The sequence below is a fragment of the Strix aluco genome, chromosome Z (assembly GCF_031877795.1).
Source record: "Strix aluco isolate bStrAlu1 chromosome Z, bStrAlu1.hap1, whole genome shotgun sequence".
NCBI lineage: Eukaryota > Metazoa > Chordata > Aves > Strigiformes > Strigidae > Strix > Strix aluco.
Window position 1 is genome coordinate 38,518,279 of NC_133971.1, and position 19,745 is coordinate 38,538,023.

Here is a 19,745-nt window from a genome sequence, read left to right on the forward strand (position 1 = left end):
GATATGCAAAGACAGTGAGGATTGCTGTAACTGTAAGTTCTTGCTGTATTCAGTCATGAGGATAATGAATCAGGGTTGACTGCCATGGTCAATGTTAAATGGAGTGCTTTGCTATTATGCATTAAAGAGATTAAAAGAGACTAGACCACTGCCCTAAGGGCTACAATATTGCAGCTCATGGGAATGAAAATCAAGGCTGGTGATATTGCTTTGGCTGAATTGAGGTGAAGTTTGTTACTGTGAAAAAATCCCAGGGAGACCTGAAATATAGTGTTATCTCAAAAGAAGCATAACCCTTTCCTGAGAAAGGGTTAGATAAAATCTGATTAAGGAATTTAGTATTTCCTTCTCAGAAATCTGAAATAAAGAACATCTCTCTGAACTATTCCTCTCCTGAAGTGTGACTGATCTGTGGAGAACTGTTTTGAGTATCTGCTATCTTTCTTATTCAATTGGATGTTTCCTGTGTTTCTTTGGCATTTAGCTAAAAGACATTATAATCTCTGTGAAGGCTGATTTATGGAGGCAGCAGATCCTGATCTTGGCTTATTTTGTGTCACTCCCTTTTTTTCAACATTTTTGTGGGGAAGTATCAGGAGCTGGTTGTAGCTGCATGAAGAAAGAGACAATGACTTCTTTCTTGAGGAAGGTGAGATACCAGTTCAGAGGAAGTTGTAGGTACTACTGGATTACTTGGTGCCTTTTGTTTTTAATGAACCTTCTTTAGCTACAAGAGGCAGCAATGCCACCCATCTGGGGAGACTGCCATACAAAGGAGCATGCTTCTTCCAGTCTATGTGGAAACAATTTAGAGAGGATCTGCAATCCATGCTTATGTTTCCCCCTTTGCTGAAATGGTAGCTTCAAATAAAAGAAACTATTCCCACCTCTTAAGTAAACACACCAAGATGTATGTCTGCCTTGGTTCAAACTGAGGTCTGATATTGGCCAGGATAAGGGACACCTGAATGACACCTGATCTCGGAGATGGAAATAACTTACAACATTCAAAATGCCTGTGCGTAATAGTGCAAACCCTTTGATTTTCTTTAAAGCTGTAAAGTTAGAACTAGAGTAGTGAGAGATCTTAGAGAAAAGCAGCTGCCACTGCATCATTGCTTTATTGATTTGAAAGCAAGTGACCATAAATAAATGCTCCGGTAAGAACAGATGTTTTGAACTACATCTCTTTTTTTATTGCAAAACAATTGTTACAGAAATTTCAGAAAGTTCTACTGTAGTAATTGCCAACTTCTGCTTTTTATTACGTATCTAAACACAGTCTAAAAGTGCATTGTGAATCCAGTAGACCTTTGGAAAGGACCGTTTTCCCTAATGATATACATTTAGACAAATCATACTTGAAAAGCTTCATATTAGTAGGAATTTGTTTAAAATGACATTTTAATCATTTATCTCCCTTTATAAATGATTGTTATACACTTACAAATGATAGCCCAAATAATAAACGATTAAACAGCTATTAGTATAGTATATTGCAAACACTGTTCCAGACAGCAGTAGCAGCATATAGACTCTCCTCATGTACAACAACTGCAGTGGTGGAATAAGGATATAACTTTAATACAATTTACTCTTGTGCAGGCATAAAATTATATTTCACAGCCAATTCCCACTTCTGTCCCTTCCCCCTCCCTACCAAATACTAAAATAAAGAAGAGTTACCCTGCAGCAGAAACAGCAGCAATTTCATAATGAAACATTTTTTCCTAATAGCTTTTTGAAATAAGTACTGTGTGGCTCTACGAGAGATCTGAAAGCATACAGAAAAAATTAAAAGGTCAGAAGCTGTTTCACAACCAGTCTGGCTCAATGGCTCAGTCATTAGACTTCCCACTTAATGATGATTCAGGGTTAGGATTAGGATTAGGATCTGTGCCATGATTCAAAGTAATATAGAGTTAGAAATGCAGAATAAATCCATCCTCTGACTCCACTGAAATCAGTGGATTTTCTGCAGATTTGCACCAGCATCAGTAAGACCATAATCGTAGTCAGTCTTAGAGAAGAGAAGCCTGTGTGACCTGTAGTGTTCACCCTGTAATTGGCTATAAAGCAGGATAACTCTCACTGGGGTGCAGAAACTCAGTCCCTCCACATTCAACACTACTGCTTTTATACCAACGTGTGGCAAGGCCAGTGAATACCATCTGGAGGAGTGAAGGTTTTCATTAGGTAAGCAGACACCCCCCCATCACTTCTGCCCAGTTTGGACTGTGCTGTTATTTGAGGTGGATGAGGGAAAATTCATGTGAGGAAGCTTTCCCATTTCTTTTGAAGATCTATATCTGGCATCTTTAAACAGAACTGAAAATGTGGCCTTTGTTGAAACAATTGTGCATATTTGTGCAAAAATGCAAATATACTATTATTTTTAAGCAGGGGAGAGACATCACAACTACTTATCTATTCCTAGGGAAATCCAGGAATGACCAGCTCACATTTTCCCTTCTGGTGATTATCAGATCTTCTTAAGCATATAACCTGAGCAACATAACAAGACATTTATGCTTGTTTTGAAAATTTGCACCATGAGTTTACAGAGAAATTTTTTTCACTGTCTCACTCTAAGCTAATACCTTTGATAACTTCTGCTCTCAGGACAGATACTTGTTTGCTCCAACTGCAGTCATTGGACTAAGGCTGTGTGCTGCTACCAGCACTTTTTCTGAGCAGTTATTTGTGTAGTTGCATTTTCCATGCGCTGACAGTTTCTAAGAAACAAATCATTTTCTTCTCATACAAAAAAATATACCTAACTAAGATATTTATCCCCTGACAAAAGGCTATCCATTCCACAAAAGGTACAAATCAGTTTTTTTACCAAAAAATCTATAAATGGAAAATGAAAAAAAAGCAATCTATATCTGGAACCCAGAGGGATTTCCTTATGTGGATGAATGGATGTTTTGGTTTTTCATTGTATTTTCAAATTATCCCCTCACTGCCATTTGTTAACTGGCACTTGTGCTAAGAACAATAAAGTAGCACCTTATCTCTTCCAAAAAAAGAGAGAGCCAAATGTCTGAGCACTGCTGTAGGTTCGCATTTTGTGTTGAATATTTCAATTTCATAAAATACAATTGTCATTTAAAAATAATAAAAAATCACTTATTTTGCTAAAACATAATGGAAATAATGTAAACATCCAAAAGTTTGAATTCATTCCTAACTGGATTCATCTTTACAGGCAGGCAATAGCAAAATGTTAAGTCTCATAATAGTCCAAAGAAACTCATGGAACAGTGCATGCATTTTCATTGACACAAAAGAAGACTGGACTGTAAGGAAGAGAAACTACTTCAGTCATATCACACTGTTATTGTGAAAGAATAATGTGCTATAATCCAATACCTAGGACAAGTGTATACCCGAACTGTAGAATAGCATCACTTAAACTGGAAACAACAGAATGGATTACTATAGGAAAATATTTATAAAATACTGTATACCGCTTCCTCAGTCGGCCAGCATATGTAAACAAACAGCTAAATTCAGTTGAGTTTCAAAATATTATTAAAGTTCATTTATGTTATAATCTTTTGCATAACATGCCAGTTCATCTTTCACACTATCACAACTCACCTGTCACAGCCCACAGTGGCTCATTAGAAGTTTATACGTCAGCTCATACAGACATTTAAGTGGAGCTATACAGAGAAATGTGTGAAACATACCAAATTTACACACTGTGACCAGAAATGCATATTCCATATGTAAGCTAATAATTGGATAGTGGAACTTAATGCTCAATGCAACATGTGCTATTTTATTGAATGTTACAGATTTACAGACAAGACCTTATAATGTGATATTAAAACTGTCCTGTAACGTTCACTAATATTACCACATGTCACAAGTATACTGGTTTATATATGGGAGATATGCATATATGTGTGTATATATATCTATTTCATAAGCTATCATTTGATACAGAATATGTCATATGGCACATGCTATAGCTACATGATGATAGATGACAAGACTTCTACTCTCACTAAATGGTCATAATATTGAGAGTGGGAAATCTGGTCCCTTTGCATGGGTATCTTACCATCAAATTCAAAAAAGAGCAGTTTGATGCAGTGTGTAAAAAAACAGGTGAAGATAAAATAATCTAACATCTATCATAATATATTCTATAGACACCACATTGTAGAATAAATGGGAAACATTCAGGAAAAGTAGTGTTCTGACATCTTGCAATCACACTTTTAACATCTGAATTTACATTTTATATATAATGGCAAATTTTAAGAGGTAAATAAAGTGTCCTGTTTCATTTTACCTGGAATGTGTGCTCCAGATCAATAAAGTGCTGTATCCTAAACATTTATACAGCTTCTGGGTTTGGCAAATTCCTTTACCCTGACAAACTAAGCAATGATATCTACCCCAGAGGAGAGCCCTATGCCTTGAACTAATTCACTAAGCGCTCTTGAGGAATTTCTAATGAATCTGAAGTTCCTCTAGAGTAGGCCAGTAATATGGTGATGGTGGAAGAGTCCATGAACAGTTTTAGCAGACATTCGTATAAGTAACAAAGAAAACAAAGTGAGAATATCCCCCTCTACTCACCAAGGATAGATAGATTTGGAGAAGCCTTAGGAGAAGGCTGCTAACAAAAGTTGGCACATTTGAAGCAGATTGTTAAACACAAGTTCCTTTTCCCCTGGACATTTTGCTATTGTTCAACAATCAGCCTGTCCCAAGCATGCTTCATAATGCACAGAAAGGTTTCTGACCTTTCTTGGTGTTGCCATGTGACCATAACACTGCACATGGACTGCAAGGCAATTGCATAAACATGGTGTCTTGGTGGAGTTTAGCTCATTGAAAGCCTGATCAAATAGAAGAAAGCAAGGAACACGTTGGTGCAAGAAGTATGAAACACACTGTACTTGAAGTCCCCATGCTGCATTTCTTTATTTCCTGAACTTTCCAATGCAGTGACTCAGTACCTCAATGTTTTCACCTTCTTTGCCTCTTTTCTTGAGGCTGATGATTATTTTTATGTCTGGATTTGTTGCCTTTCAGATTTAGCTCTCATATGGTGCTCAGAGTCTCTCAGGGTGACATTCCAGTAAGAAAATGTCAGCCTGCATTTTCAAAGCTGCCTTAGAGATTTGTGAGGTAACTCCCATTTAAATAATGGGAAGACTGTACCCCACTTGCAAGTGTTCGTTTTTGATAACAAAAAGGAGCTGGTTCTACACAGATGTTGGTCATTGTAGAGTTGTTTTAATTTTTGACAGCACTAGCTTCAACTCTTTAAAATCTTAAAATCTGTGCCTTCGTAAAATATGTGAAATTTTGATCCAGTTGCAGTTTATGCTTCTCCACCCTTTTCCTGTCTTCTGCATACCCTTACACCTGTGACCACTGTGATATCTTCTCATGAGAAGTTTGAAACTGGTTGACATTGCTGACCCTTAGAACGTGGACGGGGTCAGTGGAGTTACGACTGTCTTCAACCAAAACCCGTAACTGCACTACCATTCAGATGTACTTTCTCCTACTAAAATACACATTGTGTGATATGCTGCTGAACAGTGGTAGCCTAGTTGCAACTGATGGCTTTTGCTGTTTACAGACATCTGCAGTTTCACTTTGGCTCTATAACTTACCTTAAAAGCATATATTCTTCTCAGTGTTTTCCAGTCCTCTGCCAATAACATTTTCGCTTAAGTAACTTCAGTCTAATTGCATTAATCTGGATTCAGACTGCTTGATAAATTTTGTATATTTTTAAATGTTCAAATACGGCCATGTCCTCATGAAAAAAAAAAAAGGTGTGTATTTTTAGGTGAGGGAATGATGTGAAAAATCGGCAGCTCAAATGGAACAGCAAGAAGAGGCTGGTAGCAGCCCGGTGGGTAAATCTCCCCAGTTTGTACATGTAATTAAATGGAGCAGGAGAAGCCGACAATATTACCGTGCTCTACTCTGATCACCCTGTTCTTATTGTTCCATCACATCCTTTGATTTAGTGAGACAACATATTGATGACAAATGTGGTAAAAAAATAAATATATACTATTCCGCTTAATTACATTCATCCTGAGCTTGCTCAGCTGTGCTAGAATCTAGAATGCCTGTTTTATACAGGAAATCACCTGATATTTTAACATAAATTCTTTCTCCATTTAAGTTGCAGTACAAAATGCATTTCATTTCCCTTATGCTCTTGAAAATATAAATTTTGTGTGGCACTAGGAGTTGCTACAAAAAGAGACAAGTGAACGTTGTGGTTGTTATCTTGTTCATCTTTCTTCATTTCCACAAGTGTGGGATGCAAGGGATTTGGGAGACTTTAGGTTTGTTTGCTGCCAGTTCATACAGAAATAACAAATGCTTTTCATCAGTCATCACAACGGTGAAACAGATGAAAAAGAAGTAGTGATTGAAGTTTAGAACATCTAATTTGTACATCTCTTTCTGCCAATTAATTCCTTCATCCTAAAAACTTGAATAATGATCAAAGATCTTAGGATGCCTTCTAATAAAAGGCAGATTTCTGAACCTACTCATTTATTTCCTGTGACTTTATAAAGGGGACTTGTTACTCCTGTTGTTTACTGAAGTCTTTGTAAAGCTTTCATCCCTCCCTTTTTCCTTAAGTGCAAATGTCAACTGGGTCAAGATGCAGTAACTCAGTGGGCGATGCTGAGACTGACAATGTGCTCCCCTTTGACCGGTGGCTAATGCCAACTGGAGTTGACACAGGGTGATGTGAGGTTTTTTTAATTCTGCTAAGAAAAATGGACTGGAGAGCAGATGACCCTTAGACTGCCGGTGAGCTTTGTCTAGGCCTAGCTGTGCTTGCTTTCAAAGCTGCGGAAGGCTCCCGTTCTTGACAGTCTCCTCATGGACAGGTTGTCCCCTCTGCTCTCTGGCCTCGAGGACTTACTCCTCTGGAAGGGGTTTCGCAGGCCTGTTGCATTTCGCTGTCTGTCAAGTTTGTCGCTGATAGAGTAGCTCTTTCGTGTGTGCTGTGCATACAACATGTTTGACTCCTCTGCAGAGTAGCTGTTGGCCCGCTCTATTTTTGGAAGTGGGATGCTGTTGGCCAGAGTTCTTGTAGCATTGACATCTTGAGGAGATAAGGGGATCCCCTTCTTCTCTTTGGCCTCAATATCCTCGTGATCAGAGCTTGGGTGGCTTAGTTCAGCTTCCCTCTCTGGGTGGCAGCATCCCAAGTCCTCCACTTTTCCCCCAAGACTTCCAGGGAAACTGGCCCTCTCTGCGATGGCCTGGGGAGCACTCACACACCTCGTGTCTATGCAGTCCGTAATACTTGTGTACTCTGCTGTTTTGACTGGGACACCAAGGCTGCTGAAATAGCTTCGAGATGGAGAGAACATAAAACTGTGAGATTTCACAATTGGCGTTTCCTCCAGAATAAATGGAGTTGTAGCCAGATAACGACTGCTTTTAGATCGCTCTAAGGTGTGATACAAGGGAGGGTCTGAATCCCAGGGGATTTGGCAATCTGTGATTTGTGAATAGTCTGAAGAAAATGCTCTTGTTTCTACTCCAGAGGTTTCCTCGTAATCAAGACTCCTGCCAGAAATTTTTTCACCAGGTGTACTGCTAATGTATGCACTGTTAGCTAAAATGGAAGAGGCTATGTGAGCCTGCAGAGCTGCATCTCCAGTACCAAGCATATTTATGGAGCTGTCGAGAGGCTCTGTGTCAGAATGCATCTCGTCCATAGCAGAAACATAGATGTCTATACAAGATGAAGGCCTTCTGGAGTCTGGGGCAATTGATAAAGTGCTGGTAGGGGCTAAGGGAACCTTTCCTTCTTTTGCTATCGAGTGGGAACTGATAGCCCGATGCAGGCTTGGAGATCTTTCCTTAAAAATGCTTTCAAACTTTTCCAACCCACACTTGTCCTTCATATTTGTTGCATAGAAAGAGTGACTTCGCATGCGGGATATGATTGTAGGAGATGTTGGGGACATGGACTCCTCTCCTGTGGGATCTATGCTCTCTTGAAGCTTGTAAGTATTTCCTTCCTGACTATTGAAGCTACTCTGCCTCACAATGTAGGCTGCATCAGTACAGTCGGATGAGGTTCTGGATCGTATCTTGGTTGTCTCACCTCTCTCTATGCCGGTCAGTTTTTCTAAGGCAGTCACCATTCGTCCCATCATATCTTCCAGCTGAGCAAGCCTGATGTCAACAGTCTGCAGAGAGGCCTTCATGCAGTGCTCTCGCTCATTTACTTCTTCTAGTCGCATGGCCATGTTCTCTACCCTTAAAAATGGTAAGAATTAAACAGGTTAATTTCTGCAAAACAGTGATGTTCAGCTAATAGGACACCAAAAAAACTGGGAACAAATGGGGCAGGGTTTATTATGGAAATGTTACTATGATTTGCTGCCTCTCTGCTGCCAAAACTTCTAATTAAGTTGTTATGAATGAATAACTCTTAGAGCAGATGCCACATGATGCTGTCCCCAGTTGTGCCACAGGCAGGACCACTGCAGTTAACTGCAGAACTAAATGAAGTAATGAAAGTGGGCAATATGCCATAGAAGGTGGGTAACACGCCCTTTTTTTTCTGGTGTTTGCTCCAGGTTTACACCAAATAGTGCTATGTAGACCTAAGGAGATAGTTTCTTTGTTGTTGGATTATTTTTCCGCTCAGATATACAGAAAAAAAAAAGGTATCAGCTACTGTATTGAATGTAGGTAATATCAAGTAAAGTATGCGTGAAAGCTGCAGGAAGGAGAACACTGATCAAACCAAATACAGCCTACAATAAGGTACACACACTAAGATGGCTCCATTACCGTGTTTGTGCTTTGGGTAGACTGTATTAATAGTTTAGAGATTGAAATGATGGATTTTAAAGTTATTTATTAGCTACCTATCATAATATATAAATAAAAAGTTAGATTAAAGTATTAATAGGTAATAATTGAATGTGTGATCCTAATTTAAACTTCAGTATATCTGTTCTACACTGTTGATCTGTCTAATTTTAAAATGTTTTCTACTTTAAGGTGAATTGTGCTCTAATTTATGCTGGTGGCTTTCAACTATTTCAATTTTCCGGCTTCTAAAATCTCTCTACTGGAGGATTTATATGGAGTCCTCTAATTTTACATAATGGTATTGCCTTTAGCACATATGAAACTTCTCATAATTATTTTCTCTGGCTGTAGTCCCTAGGGTAGATCAAGGACCTACATTATCTGCCAAAGATATATTAAAAGCAACACATTTATACAGTTATATTTGTCTGGTTTTTAAGGTTACAATTCTGGTTTTCCCCATTCCTGTTGACACTGAAAAATGAACAGAGAAGCAACAAATACCACCTGGTAGAATTTTCACACTTTTCTCTTCACAAATCTTTTACTCTCTGCCTGTTAGTGCAATTCATACTCAAATGTTAATAGGCGCCCTGTCAATCATATCCAGGATTTCTGATGAGATAAATATAATCTTCTACTCCTGATAGTTGAATTTCCAACAGGACAAGTGACCTGGAAACTGGCAACACCATAAACACTCTTACTTGCCCAGAAGGAAACCAGATTTTAGCAATGAATGAGTATCGGGCAGCATTAATACCTTGTTAATTAATGCACAGAACTTTAGCTGGTGAAACACTGAAGTCTGACTACCTCTTGGTGATGAGCAAGAGCAACCTGCCTGCACAAGAGAGGAGAAGGAGGAGTGTGACACCACTCCCTATAGCAAGTCACATTCCTGTGAAATATGGGCTTTTTCTCTTGAAGATTGTGAATTTTGAAAGCACAAGCAGAGCAAATCAATTTGAAGCAGTAATTGTATTGCTTTCATCAGACTTCAATAAATTACTGATCAAGTAATCACTGCTAAGAAATGAACTGGTAGTTTCAAAGAACCTCATTCTACTCATTATCATTTAGGCACCAGTTAACTTCTAGTTCTACCAGCTTCTCCAACAAAACAGATCAATGTCATTGCAAGCACAGGACATAATTCCATAGTGAGAGCAGCTTATATGGGAATCAGTTGAATTTTCCCTCATGTTACTAGTAATCTGAACTGCTTTTTATAAAAACAATTATATTTTTGAAATATTTATCAGCTAATAACTGAGTGCCTTGTCACACATTCATATTGTGTAACAATTGCTCCAAGATGATGAACAGATATAAATCACAATTTTAGTACTCTCAGACATATGGAACAATTTGAGAAACTCTTGGATTCTACTTGAGAATGCTCAGATTATGACCAACAAAAAACATTCACCCCACAGTTACCCAAGAACTGGAATGAATTTATTACATTCTGGGAAGCTAACTGGATAGTCTTGTGGGTTTTGTTTGTTTGGGTTTTTTTTCCTTGCTTTAAGAGAGGTACACAAGTGAAATAATTTTTAATACAATTATAGCCAGTTGGATTATTGCACTTGGTTACGTATTTCTATCTGGAATAAAAGTAGAACTGTCCATAGTGAAATGTTTTGCATTCTGCATTCATGTGAGGGCTATCTACTGCTACTGCATCCCAAGAAGAACCTAAAGTCATACCTTGTTGGTACATGTTCATATATTTGTCCTGCCTTCCCTAAAACATGATCTATTAGCTACTGCCAGAGGCACAGAGTGTAAGACTGGCGGTATTGCTGGCCGAGATGAAGAGACACTTTTGAGTTACATGGTCTGTTGGGTGCTATGGAAGTAATCACAGATGTGATTGCATTGATAGAAGTGGGAAATTTATATAGAAACTCAACAAGAGGAGGATAGTGCAATCTGGGTTCAGAAACCAGGGGTAACCAGAGATTTGCACAGATAACTGAGAAGTACAGACATGTATTTACACTGGATGGGCTATATAATTTTATTCACAAAAAGAAAGTTTGAGTGATGATGATCTCCTCCAAATCCAAAGCTATGAGCTGAATTCAGTAAATTTTTGTTATATATAGTATATGGCCACATATTTTAACAAATAACAAGTATTTATTCTTTTAATTAGTGATATTCTCTTACATTAATTTAATGTTCAGTTCTGCAATCATTCATCACACAGAACAGCACCATGCTCTGGGAGTAATCCTACTAGAAACATAATAAAATCACATCAGCCAAACACTGTGGACATAAGAGGATATGTTCTGGAGAAATACAGTCCTTAAAATGTTTTAATAAGTGAAATTTTCTATTTTCCCATACTGTTGGATGATCTTGCACTCTGTGAATAGACAGCTTAGAGCTGCATTTCCTTCAGGAACAGTTTAGAATTAAAACACTATTTCAAAATAAGAATGCCCAAGTTTTTATTTGGATCTTTTTTCCATGGATATTGGAGATAGTATAAACCTTTCGGCAAATCTCACAATATCCATGCATGATGCCTCTATTGCACCTGTGCTTTCCTTACAGCAAGATTTATCTAATGTGTGAGAAGGTGCCAAGCCATCCTAACAGATGGGAATGAGAACAGAAAAAGAGGAGGGTACATGTAAAATGTACATCAAGTGTGTTCTGCTGAAGCTCAAAAATTTCTAATAGTGAAACAAACATGGACTACCTGAGGACAATATTCAGTGGCCAGGAAAAAAATAAAAGGCCAGAACTGGGAACCTGGCAAAGAGCCTTTTAATTATGGTTTGGGACATGATGGTTTCTACTGGCATGCATTTTGTTCATTTTTATTTTTAACCTTTGCACATCAGTTCATCAGTAATTTAATTGAAGTAATGATTTAATGGGAGTTAGGCACTCTCTTCAGAAGTAGACCTCTTAACTGAATGCTAGATTAGGTTCACAAGTCCCTTTGTGGACCTATGTCCATTTTTAAGACACCATTTGTACTTCAAAATCCTTTTCAACTGCTGCAGACTGTAGACACTGAAAATCACTTACAAGGGTATCCACCCTGCTTGTTATAGGTGACTGTAGAATGGTTTTATTTAAATAAAATATAGACAGCAGTTCCCAAGCCTGTAACAGCTATTGGTACTTTGCCTGACATCTTTTGATAAAGCATTGCTGATGCAAGTGGCCAGCCAATTTTCCCAGGTGTGGTGGTTTCTGCAGGCTAAGGACTGTTGGGTTGTCCTGGCTGCATTCCCATCTGGAGCCTAAGACCACTTAACTCTTTGTGACGACAGACAGATGCCACCAGATTCACAGACCTTTCCTACTGTCACTCTGCATGTGTGGTGGTATCTGGTAGGCTCAGTAGCAGCCCCTCTACCAACCCAAACCTATTTTCTGTGCACTTCAGCCTGTCACCTCTGAAATCAAGATAATGACTATGTCTTCATTCACACAGATGCTGTTAGTGTAATTGTGTTTCAGACTATAAGTGTTAAGGTGCTGTAGTAATGGACACCATATAGTACCAAAGATGTCATACTATATCTACTCTAACCAGCTTATCTTCTTTTTAATACTGTTAGGATGTGACCCTGCTCTCTTTGGAATCAACAAGAGGTTTTGCATTGGGTTTGAAAGAGTCAAGACCTGTCCATATAGAAAAAAATGCCTACCGAAGAGATTGTTTTAGTGGCTTCATGCCAGATCAAGAAAAATAGTCTTGTTTTGATCATACTATGCATGTCTCTGTGCTGGTCAAAATGTGCCACTGAAAGTTTCACAGTGATTAGAAAGGAAGGCTCTCCAGGAAAAGTTGTGATTCTTCTGCTGCAGTGAAGTGAATTTGCTCAACTTTGCTTTCCTCACGGGTCTCCAAGAGATTCACCAAGATTTGCGTAACCTGATAAATGCAGTTAATGGAAACACCTTATAGCTTTGTACTGCTTTGTATTCTTCTGCTTAGTCAATCACTTCCTCTGATGCGTATCACTAACCCGCTGCTACTTTCATGTGCCTGTGTGAGATCCTAGCTAGTGAGCTACTCCTCCAAGTTACTTATTACCTGGGAACAGGGAAGGACAAACATCAAGTGTCATTTCACACTTTCAATTTCTGAATGTGAAAGGATCAGGTAAAGGAGAGATTCTGTGTGGTGACATCAAATCTGGACACCTCTGTGGTGTTCTTTGTTACAAGAGAAGTAAGGTAATTGCTGAACCAAGACAGGCCCCACAGAATGCCAGGGTGGACTATTCCAAGGCGAGAGTAGAGACTGCAGCTTGTTGTAGGTGAGTCAGACAAGACGCTGGGGTCCTGACTCAGCACAGCCACTGACCACTCAGCTGAAATCATTCATTTACACCCAGATCAACGCAGCAAGAAACAAGATCTCTTGTTTTGTTTTCCTGAGCTCCTAACCTGCCTCTGGGACGCACCTAGACTGAGCCTCAAAGCAAGACTCTGTTCCCATCTCCCATTTCCCTTGAAGTGCTGGCCCCCTACTCCCTCTTCCAAGTGTACTGGGCTTTGCACCTATGGTGTGCAGCTGTTCCTCCAAGCAGGACCTAGGGCAGTCTGATAAATCCAGCTGCAAGCGGAAGCTGCTCAAGCAAAAGGTGAGCATATCACAGACGTGTAGAGGAGAGGGTCCAGGTCTAGGAGACTGCCCTTCCTTCTCCTTGAGCCTAACAGCATCATCAGATTCCTGCAAACAGAGGGTCTTCAGGGGGAACTTCATTCACATTTGCAGGGCTTTCTGGTTCAATTTTACACCATGTAAAGCTGGGTTAATTGAACAGATGATTAAGCTGATATCTTATGGCTATAATGTAGGTATTGTGCTTGCTCTACTACTACAGGCTAATGACTGGACATCCTTTTGGCTAGTTTGGGCCAGTTGTCCTGGCCATGCTCCCTCCCAGCTTCTTGTGCACCTGCTTGCTGGCAGAGCATGAGAAAATGAAAAATCCTTAACTTAGTATAAATGCTACTTAGCAACAACTAAAACATCAGTGTGTTATGAACATTATTCTCACACTAAATCCAAAACACAGCACCGTACTAGCTACTAGGAAGAAAATGAAACCTATCCCAGCTGAAACCAGGACTTCTTGTATCTTCTCCGTTTAATTGCTTTACACCTTGTTAATTGTACAAAGACATCTCTATGTACAAACTATGAAGTGCAAATCTGGATTTTAAATATTCGAATGTTCCACAGGTTAGAAAAAAGAAGTTTGGTGTTTTAGATTAAGAACATTTCAAGGGATACTTCCCTGGCCATAATTACAGGCAAAATGACAGACCTGGGTATCCAGTTTTTAAAATGTGTGTTATTTAAAACACTTAAACAGGCCTGATTCCTCAAATATCTTTAAAGTATTCCTCAGACTTTGAAGTATTTGTGCTTGCCTTGTGTGGTAGAGCCCTGCAGTTGTTTTGGCAAGGAGAGAAGAGTTATTATGGAGATGAGAACTGCATTCACCTAGGATTTCATTGCTGCAAGTCCTAGTAGTGTGCTTGGGTCCCAAAGTGGCCTCTGTATCCCATGGGATCACTACCTGGGTCTGTCTTACAAAGCTGGGTCATGCTGGTTTCCACACTGCACTATTGGCTAACATAAATGGATTTTTAAAGTACTATTTCTCTGTGGGGCTCAGGTGCTTGTCTTCATTTAGGATTCATAATCATGAACTCTCATCTGGAACAAGGTGTTTTAATCTGTTTATTTAAAATAGAGATAAGGGGTTCTTTCCTATAAAACAGGGCCAGCACAGAGTGCAAAGGCAGACTGTTATGTGTTCATTTTCAAGGGTTTAGAGCACTTGCCTATGTGGAGGAGGTCCCAGCCGGACTAATTCTTATTTACAGAGGCTTCAAACATACCTTCTACTTCCTTCACCACCAAAAGGAAAGCTATGCCTGAACAGAGATTTGAACCTGCATCTATGATTTTCATGTTAGTTCTCTGACCACTGGACTATCAGAACACAAGAAAAAATGGTACTCAGCTGGACCATGATCAGTTTAGCCCACTGTCTTACTTTGAAGCATATGTCATTCTTCCCCGCTTATATTCTCCAGGCTCAGGCACATCATGGGCTCAATATTGCTCTATGTATTTAGCAGTCCTTCATGAATTTCTCTTTCATAAGCTTGTCTAGTCTCCATTTGAACCCACGTAGCTGTCATAATCAGCTTCTTTTAGACCTTATCAGCTCTCTTCCACTACTTACTGCATGAAAAAGTCACCTATTTTTGTTTGTTTTTAACCTGGGCTCCTGTTAGATTAATCTGTTGCTCCCCTATATCTTGTTCTGGGAGAGACGGCAAACAATTGATTTCTACTCACCCTCTCCTTGCACTCATAATTACATAGACCTTTATAATTTCATTCCTCATTTGTCTCTTCCAGACCAAGTAGAGTTGGATTACTTGGCCATTCTTTATGAGGAAGCCATACCATGACTTACCATACTTCCCCTCTAATACCCTTTTCTAAAATATGTGTTTTAGGAGTGCTGTTTTCAGTAATGCAGATGACTAAAGGATATTATATCTGCTAATCCTGCTCTGGGATAGGTTTATTTTGAAACCAAATTAAAAGCATGTTTCCTTGCCTATAGAAAACATATTTTAGGCATAGCTGCATCAGGGGCAGTGCATTATGTGTACAGGGACAGTGACTATGTGTAAGGAAAAGCATAGTATATCTGTGCAATTGATTAAAATGACAGCTCACCTGACCTGTTATTCAAGTTAAAGTGGAGTATTCAGGGAATGGAGTATTCAGTGATTCATAAGTTTTTTGAATATCTGATAGGATATTGCCCTAAAATATTTATCAGTAACAATGCTATGAATCACACAACACTGTCCTCAAAATTTAATGCTTGCTCCTCTGCTGTGTGATGAAAGCATATAAGCACCACAGCAGATTAACAGATTTATGAATTTTTAGGACTGATTAATTTGAAGACTGGCAACTTCCACTAAATTAACGTATTACCTTTGTCCTCTGTGCCTTTCACTGCTGTAAGTGAAATGTCTAGTCCCTTTTAAATGAATGGCAAGATCCCTGTTGCTCTCAATGAAACTAGCTTACCTAGGAAGGCCATCCTGAAACAAGGCTCGCTCTTTATCTGAATGGCTAGCAGGTCAGTACTAAAGCTGTAGTTTTCATTGAGGAACTCTCATTTACTCTCCCATTATGTTCTGTCCACTTGTGCCCTAAAGTTCTGCTTTAAGAACTGAAATGCAAAAATAATTTGTGTTTCTCTCTATGTCAGTTGTGTTCTAATATAACTAGTTAAAAGATTCATGTTTATAAAATTCTGAGGAACATTTGCTTTAGCAAAAAAGAAAAATGGAGAAAAGAAATTCACCACCTACTAAAAAATACCTCAAATGCTTCCCTTTTCAGGAAAATTAAAGGAAGGGTGAGAATGGCAACAGAAACACATTTCCAATCAACTTGTGAGAGAACAAACAAAAAAAGTGCACCTTTCTGAAGTGACACGGATTCTTTCATCATTGGAGGAATTGAATCTGTCATCCTTTTCTCTAAAATATTCTTCTATGCACTGCTCTTCAAAATCATGGACTTTTTTCAATTCATCCTCAGTTATGAAAAGTTCTGTGAAAACAATGGAAAAATTGAATTTGGCAAAGATTAACATGTGAAATGAACTATATTCTTCTTATGGTGGAATTCATGGACTAAACTTTCAAAAGCAGGCTTCAAATTTATCTGGCATTTTGGTATGAAAGCAGATAGGTGCAGCTAATTACCTAATTAGTGGCTTCAATTACATATGATTCTGGAGACAGAAACACTTAAGCAGGCAAATGCTGAGCAAACATGAATGTGTTTTGATTGCATGAGATCTAAACACAGCTGCTGGTCAGGTCTTAGAGACACGGTGGGAGCCAAAGCCCACCTGTAACCTAATACAAATATAATCAAATTAGCAGACTGCTAGGAAAGGAGTCTGAGAGTACAGAGTGTCTACTTGATATGGAAAGAGCTGATATCCACAAGCAGCAGCAAGGACTGTGGCAGACAGTGTGATGTGAGTGGGAGAAGAGCAGTCTGGTCACACTTGCATCTCCAGGGCCACCACATGGCTCCAGCTCCCTCCTCAGAGAGAAGTGGGCTGTGGCATGGGCTAATGTTGGGAAGAGATGCACATCCCTTAGCTCTCTGTCTCTGGCATATACACAAGGGGAGGTGGAGATCTTCTACTTTGAAGAACCAGATAGAGAAGAGGAGAGAAACTGTTATCAAAATAATCTGACAGGCTTTCCATCATGCTATGGGACTTCATATTAAAGTGCCTGAAGAAATTACTCCTCCAGTTTGAGTCAGTGTCAAGGAGAGAACATGTGTTTACAAAATAATTCCTTCTCAACCATCTCTCAGCCTATCTAGGTAAAAAGTGTATTGGGGGGAACTATGTCCTGTTTTCTCCAAAAGTAGGAATGCTCTCTCTCTATTTTCAGAAATAAAACTGAGATCTGAAAGTGCGATGTACTGTGAGAATTCTAGCAATAACAGACCTCTAGCAACAGCAAAACAAACCCCTTTGCTTTGAAGGAACAAAGTGGGGAACAACCCTTAAAAATCCCAGAAAAACATAGCCTCATTAATGCTGGGAGGAGAACTAAGGGTTGGGCAATACAGGTAAAACTAACTGATGCAGGTAAGATTTTTGCAGTTAAAGGTATTCTCTGCTGGAAAGGTTATAACAGTGCTGAACTTGGCCTTCATTCATGTCAAACACTAGATATTATGAAAGGTATTGAAAAGTCCCATTCTGTAAATTCTCTAAGGCTTACTTAATCCATAGTCTCTCTCATCTGGGTCGCTTTCATGCTTCCGCCATCTGCAGCAGAGGTGTTGGAATATCATAGTCATATGGCTGAAAATGATCAGAGGTGGTGGGAGAACAGGTCTTTCGTGAAATGTCATGATTAGCTGATATCTTTGAAACTTCCATACTTGGTTGGATATGGATTTGACTTCAAAAAATGTATTGCTAGAAGGCAAGAAGAGGATAATAACATCAGACTGAAATGGTTTTGGGTACTTTGCTGAAGATGGTATGACAGCACCTTAACTAGACACATTTCAGTAATTGTTGCAAAAAGAGGAAGAAGAACAAAAGAAATTAGTAAGTTTGTGCTTCAGCAAAGCACACTGGCAATCAGCTATTTCAAAGTATCTTACTCCTGTGTACGTCTGCTCTGTGGAACTGAGTCTTACCACAACCCAAGGAGACAGGAAAGTATTTTTATTTTTGTTTTCCATATCAGGAGTGAATGATGCCATAAGTGAACTTTAAATTTCTTGGCTCCTCTGACCTGATTTCCATCAGGTGTCTGTCCTTGGAAATGAGACAATGTGAAGAAATTGGCATTTCCCTCATTCCCTGGAGACAAGCTACTGCCTCTTTCCCTTTCACCCTCACATCTTCTGAAAATGGGTCTCAGACAAAATCTTCAGTTTAGCAGCCTTCTTAGCCTGTGATTATTCCCCTCTAAGTCCATATACATTGCAATGTGTCACTTACTTGAAAACAGCAATGAGGAGGTTCACTAAAAGGATGTTTGCAACCAAGAGGTAACAGGCCATGATGGCAGGAACGATCCATGCTCCTGTCTTGCAGGGAGGTAGCTGGATTATTTTGCCATCTTCTCTGGTTTCATTTTGACCACAAGGAGCTGGAACAAAAATGCAAAAGAAAGAAAAAAAATGGGAATGAATCTTATTTTTTCAGAAATATTTAAATATTTACAAAGGTCTGCCTGCCAAAGCAATATCTTCCAAGTAACAGTGGCACTGATGTTGCCCCCAAGAAGTCTGCACTTGCTATCACAGATTTTACAAACTGCAGTTCTTGTTACTGTGTGTTATTTGCCATGAAATTCAAGATATTCCCCTCATAAATTGCAGGAGACATGCTTGGTGTAAGTAAGCTGCCTGGTTGCATACAGCTAAAATATCATGGTACTCTGGTAGTAATTAGCGGCTGCGCAAATAAAATTATCAAAAAGTTTAATCCCAGAAAAATACTTATGTATTATTTTTTTAATGGTGAAGGCTTGTCTTTTTTGATTGATGGAGAGGGATGTGATAAATAGCATAAGGAAAAAAAAGTACCCAAAAGTAAATTAAAGAGTAGACATTTCTTGCTGTCCACTGCACTGCCCCGACCCTCTCTGGGACATAGTCATAATGACCCCTGCTATTAAGGACTTTTGACTGCATGCTTAGGAACAGCTGGGGAGATGATCAAGTCTTTACTGTACCAGGTAAAGGGACATGTAGGCAGCACAGTTGCCACCTGTTTCTTCCCCAGATGCTTTGGAATCAAAACGTTCTCAGTATTAATGTTGTAGAACTGAAGCAAGGGGAGAGAAAACGTGAAATAGTTTTCCTTGCTTATTTTTTTTACATGCCTTCATGTGCTGTTGTGGGTGGTCTGCATTTGCAAGTGTGGGTTCAGTTTATGTCTTTCTAGCCTCAGTTCTAGTTGCCCTAAGTAACCTCTGTAATCAGATTTTCAAGAAAATAATTGAAGAAGCAGCTTACATATACAAGCCATCTTAGAAAATTTTGTGCAGCACTATAGCTAGCTTCCCCTTGTCCGCATCAAAAAGAAGTTTAAGAGAGTAATTTTCAAAGTGCTCAGCACTGGCTCAGTTCCTGGTGGTACCAATGAGTGTTTCCCACTGACTTCATGGACAGCAAAGTTTGCCAATGCCATATGTCAATAAATCCATGATTTCCAATACCAACTATTAATTCCTATCAAAAAGGTCCTCTGAACTTAGTTCACCGAGCATGGGATTCAACTGTGGGTGTCTGTACTGGCAATCATACGATA

The 19,745-nt window shown here is 39.1% G+C and overlaps 1 protein-coding gene across 1 annotated transcript in view; it reads right to left on the bottom strand.

Moving 5' to 3' along the window:
- Positions 1-1,171: 1,171 nt before the first annotated feature.
- The window catches only part of TRPM3 (transient receptor potential cation channel subfamily M member 3), a 308,698-nt gene continuing 290,124 nt past the window's right edge, over positions 1,172-19,745 (bottom strand). Inside the window, exons 22-25 of the mRNA XM_074812093.1 lie at positions 18,429-18,579; positions 17,695-17,894; positions 16,360-16,492; positions 1,172-8,283 (exon numbers count right to left, since the gene is read on the bottom strand). Of these exons, the coding sequence (XP_074668194.1) occupies positions 6,834-8,283; positions 16,360-16,492; positions 17,695-17,894; positions 18,429-18,579 (1,934 nt within the window). The 3' untranslated portion in view covers positions 1,172-6,833. The remainder of the gene's footprint in view (positions 8,284-16,359; positions 16,493-17,694; positions 17,895-18,428; positions 18,580-19,745) is intronic.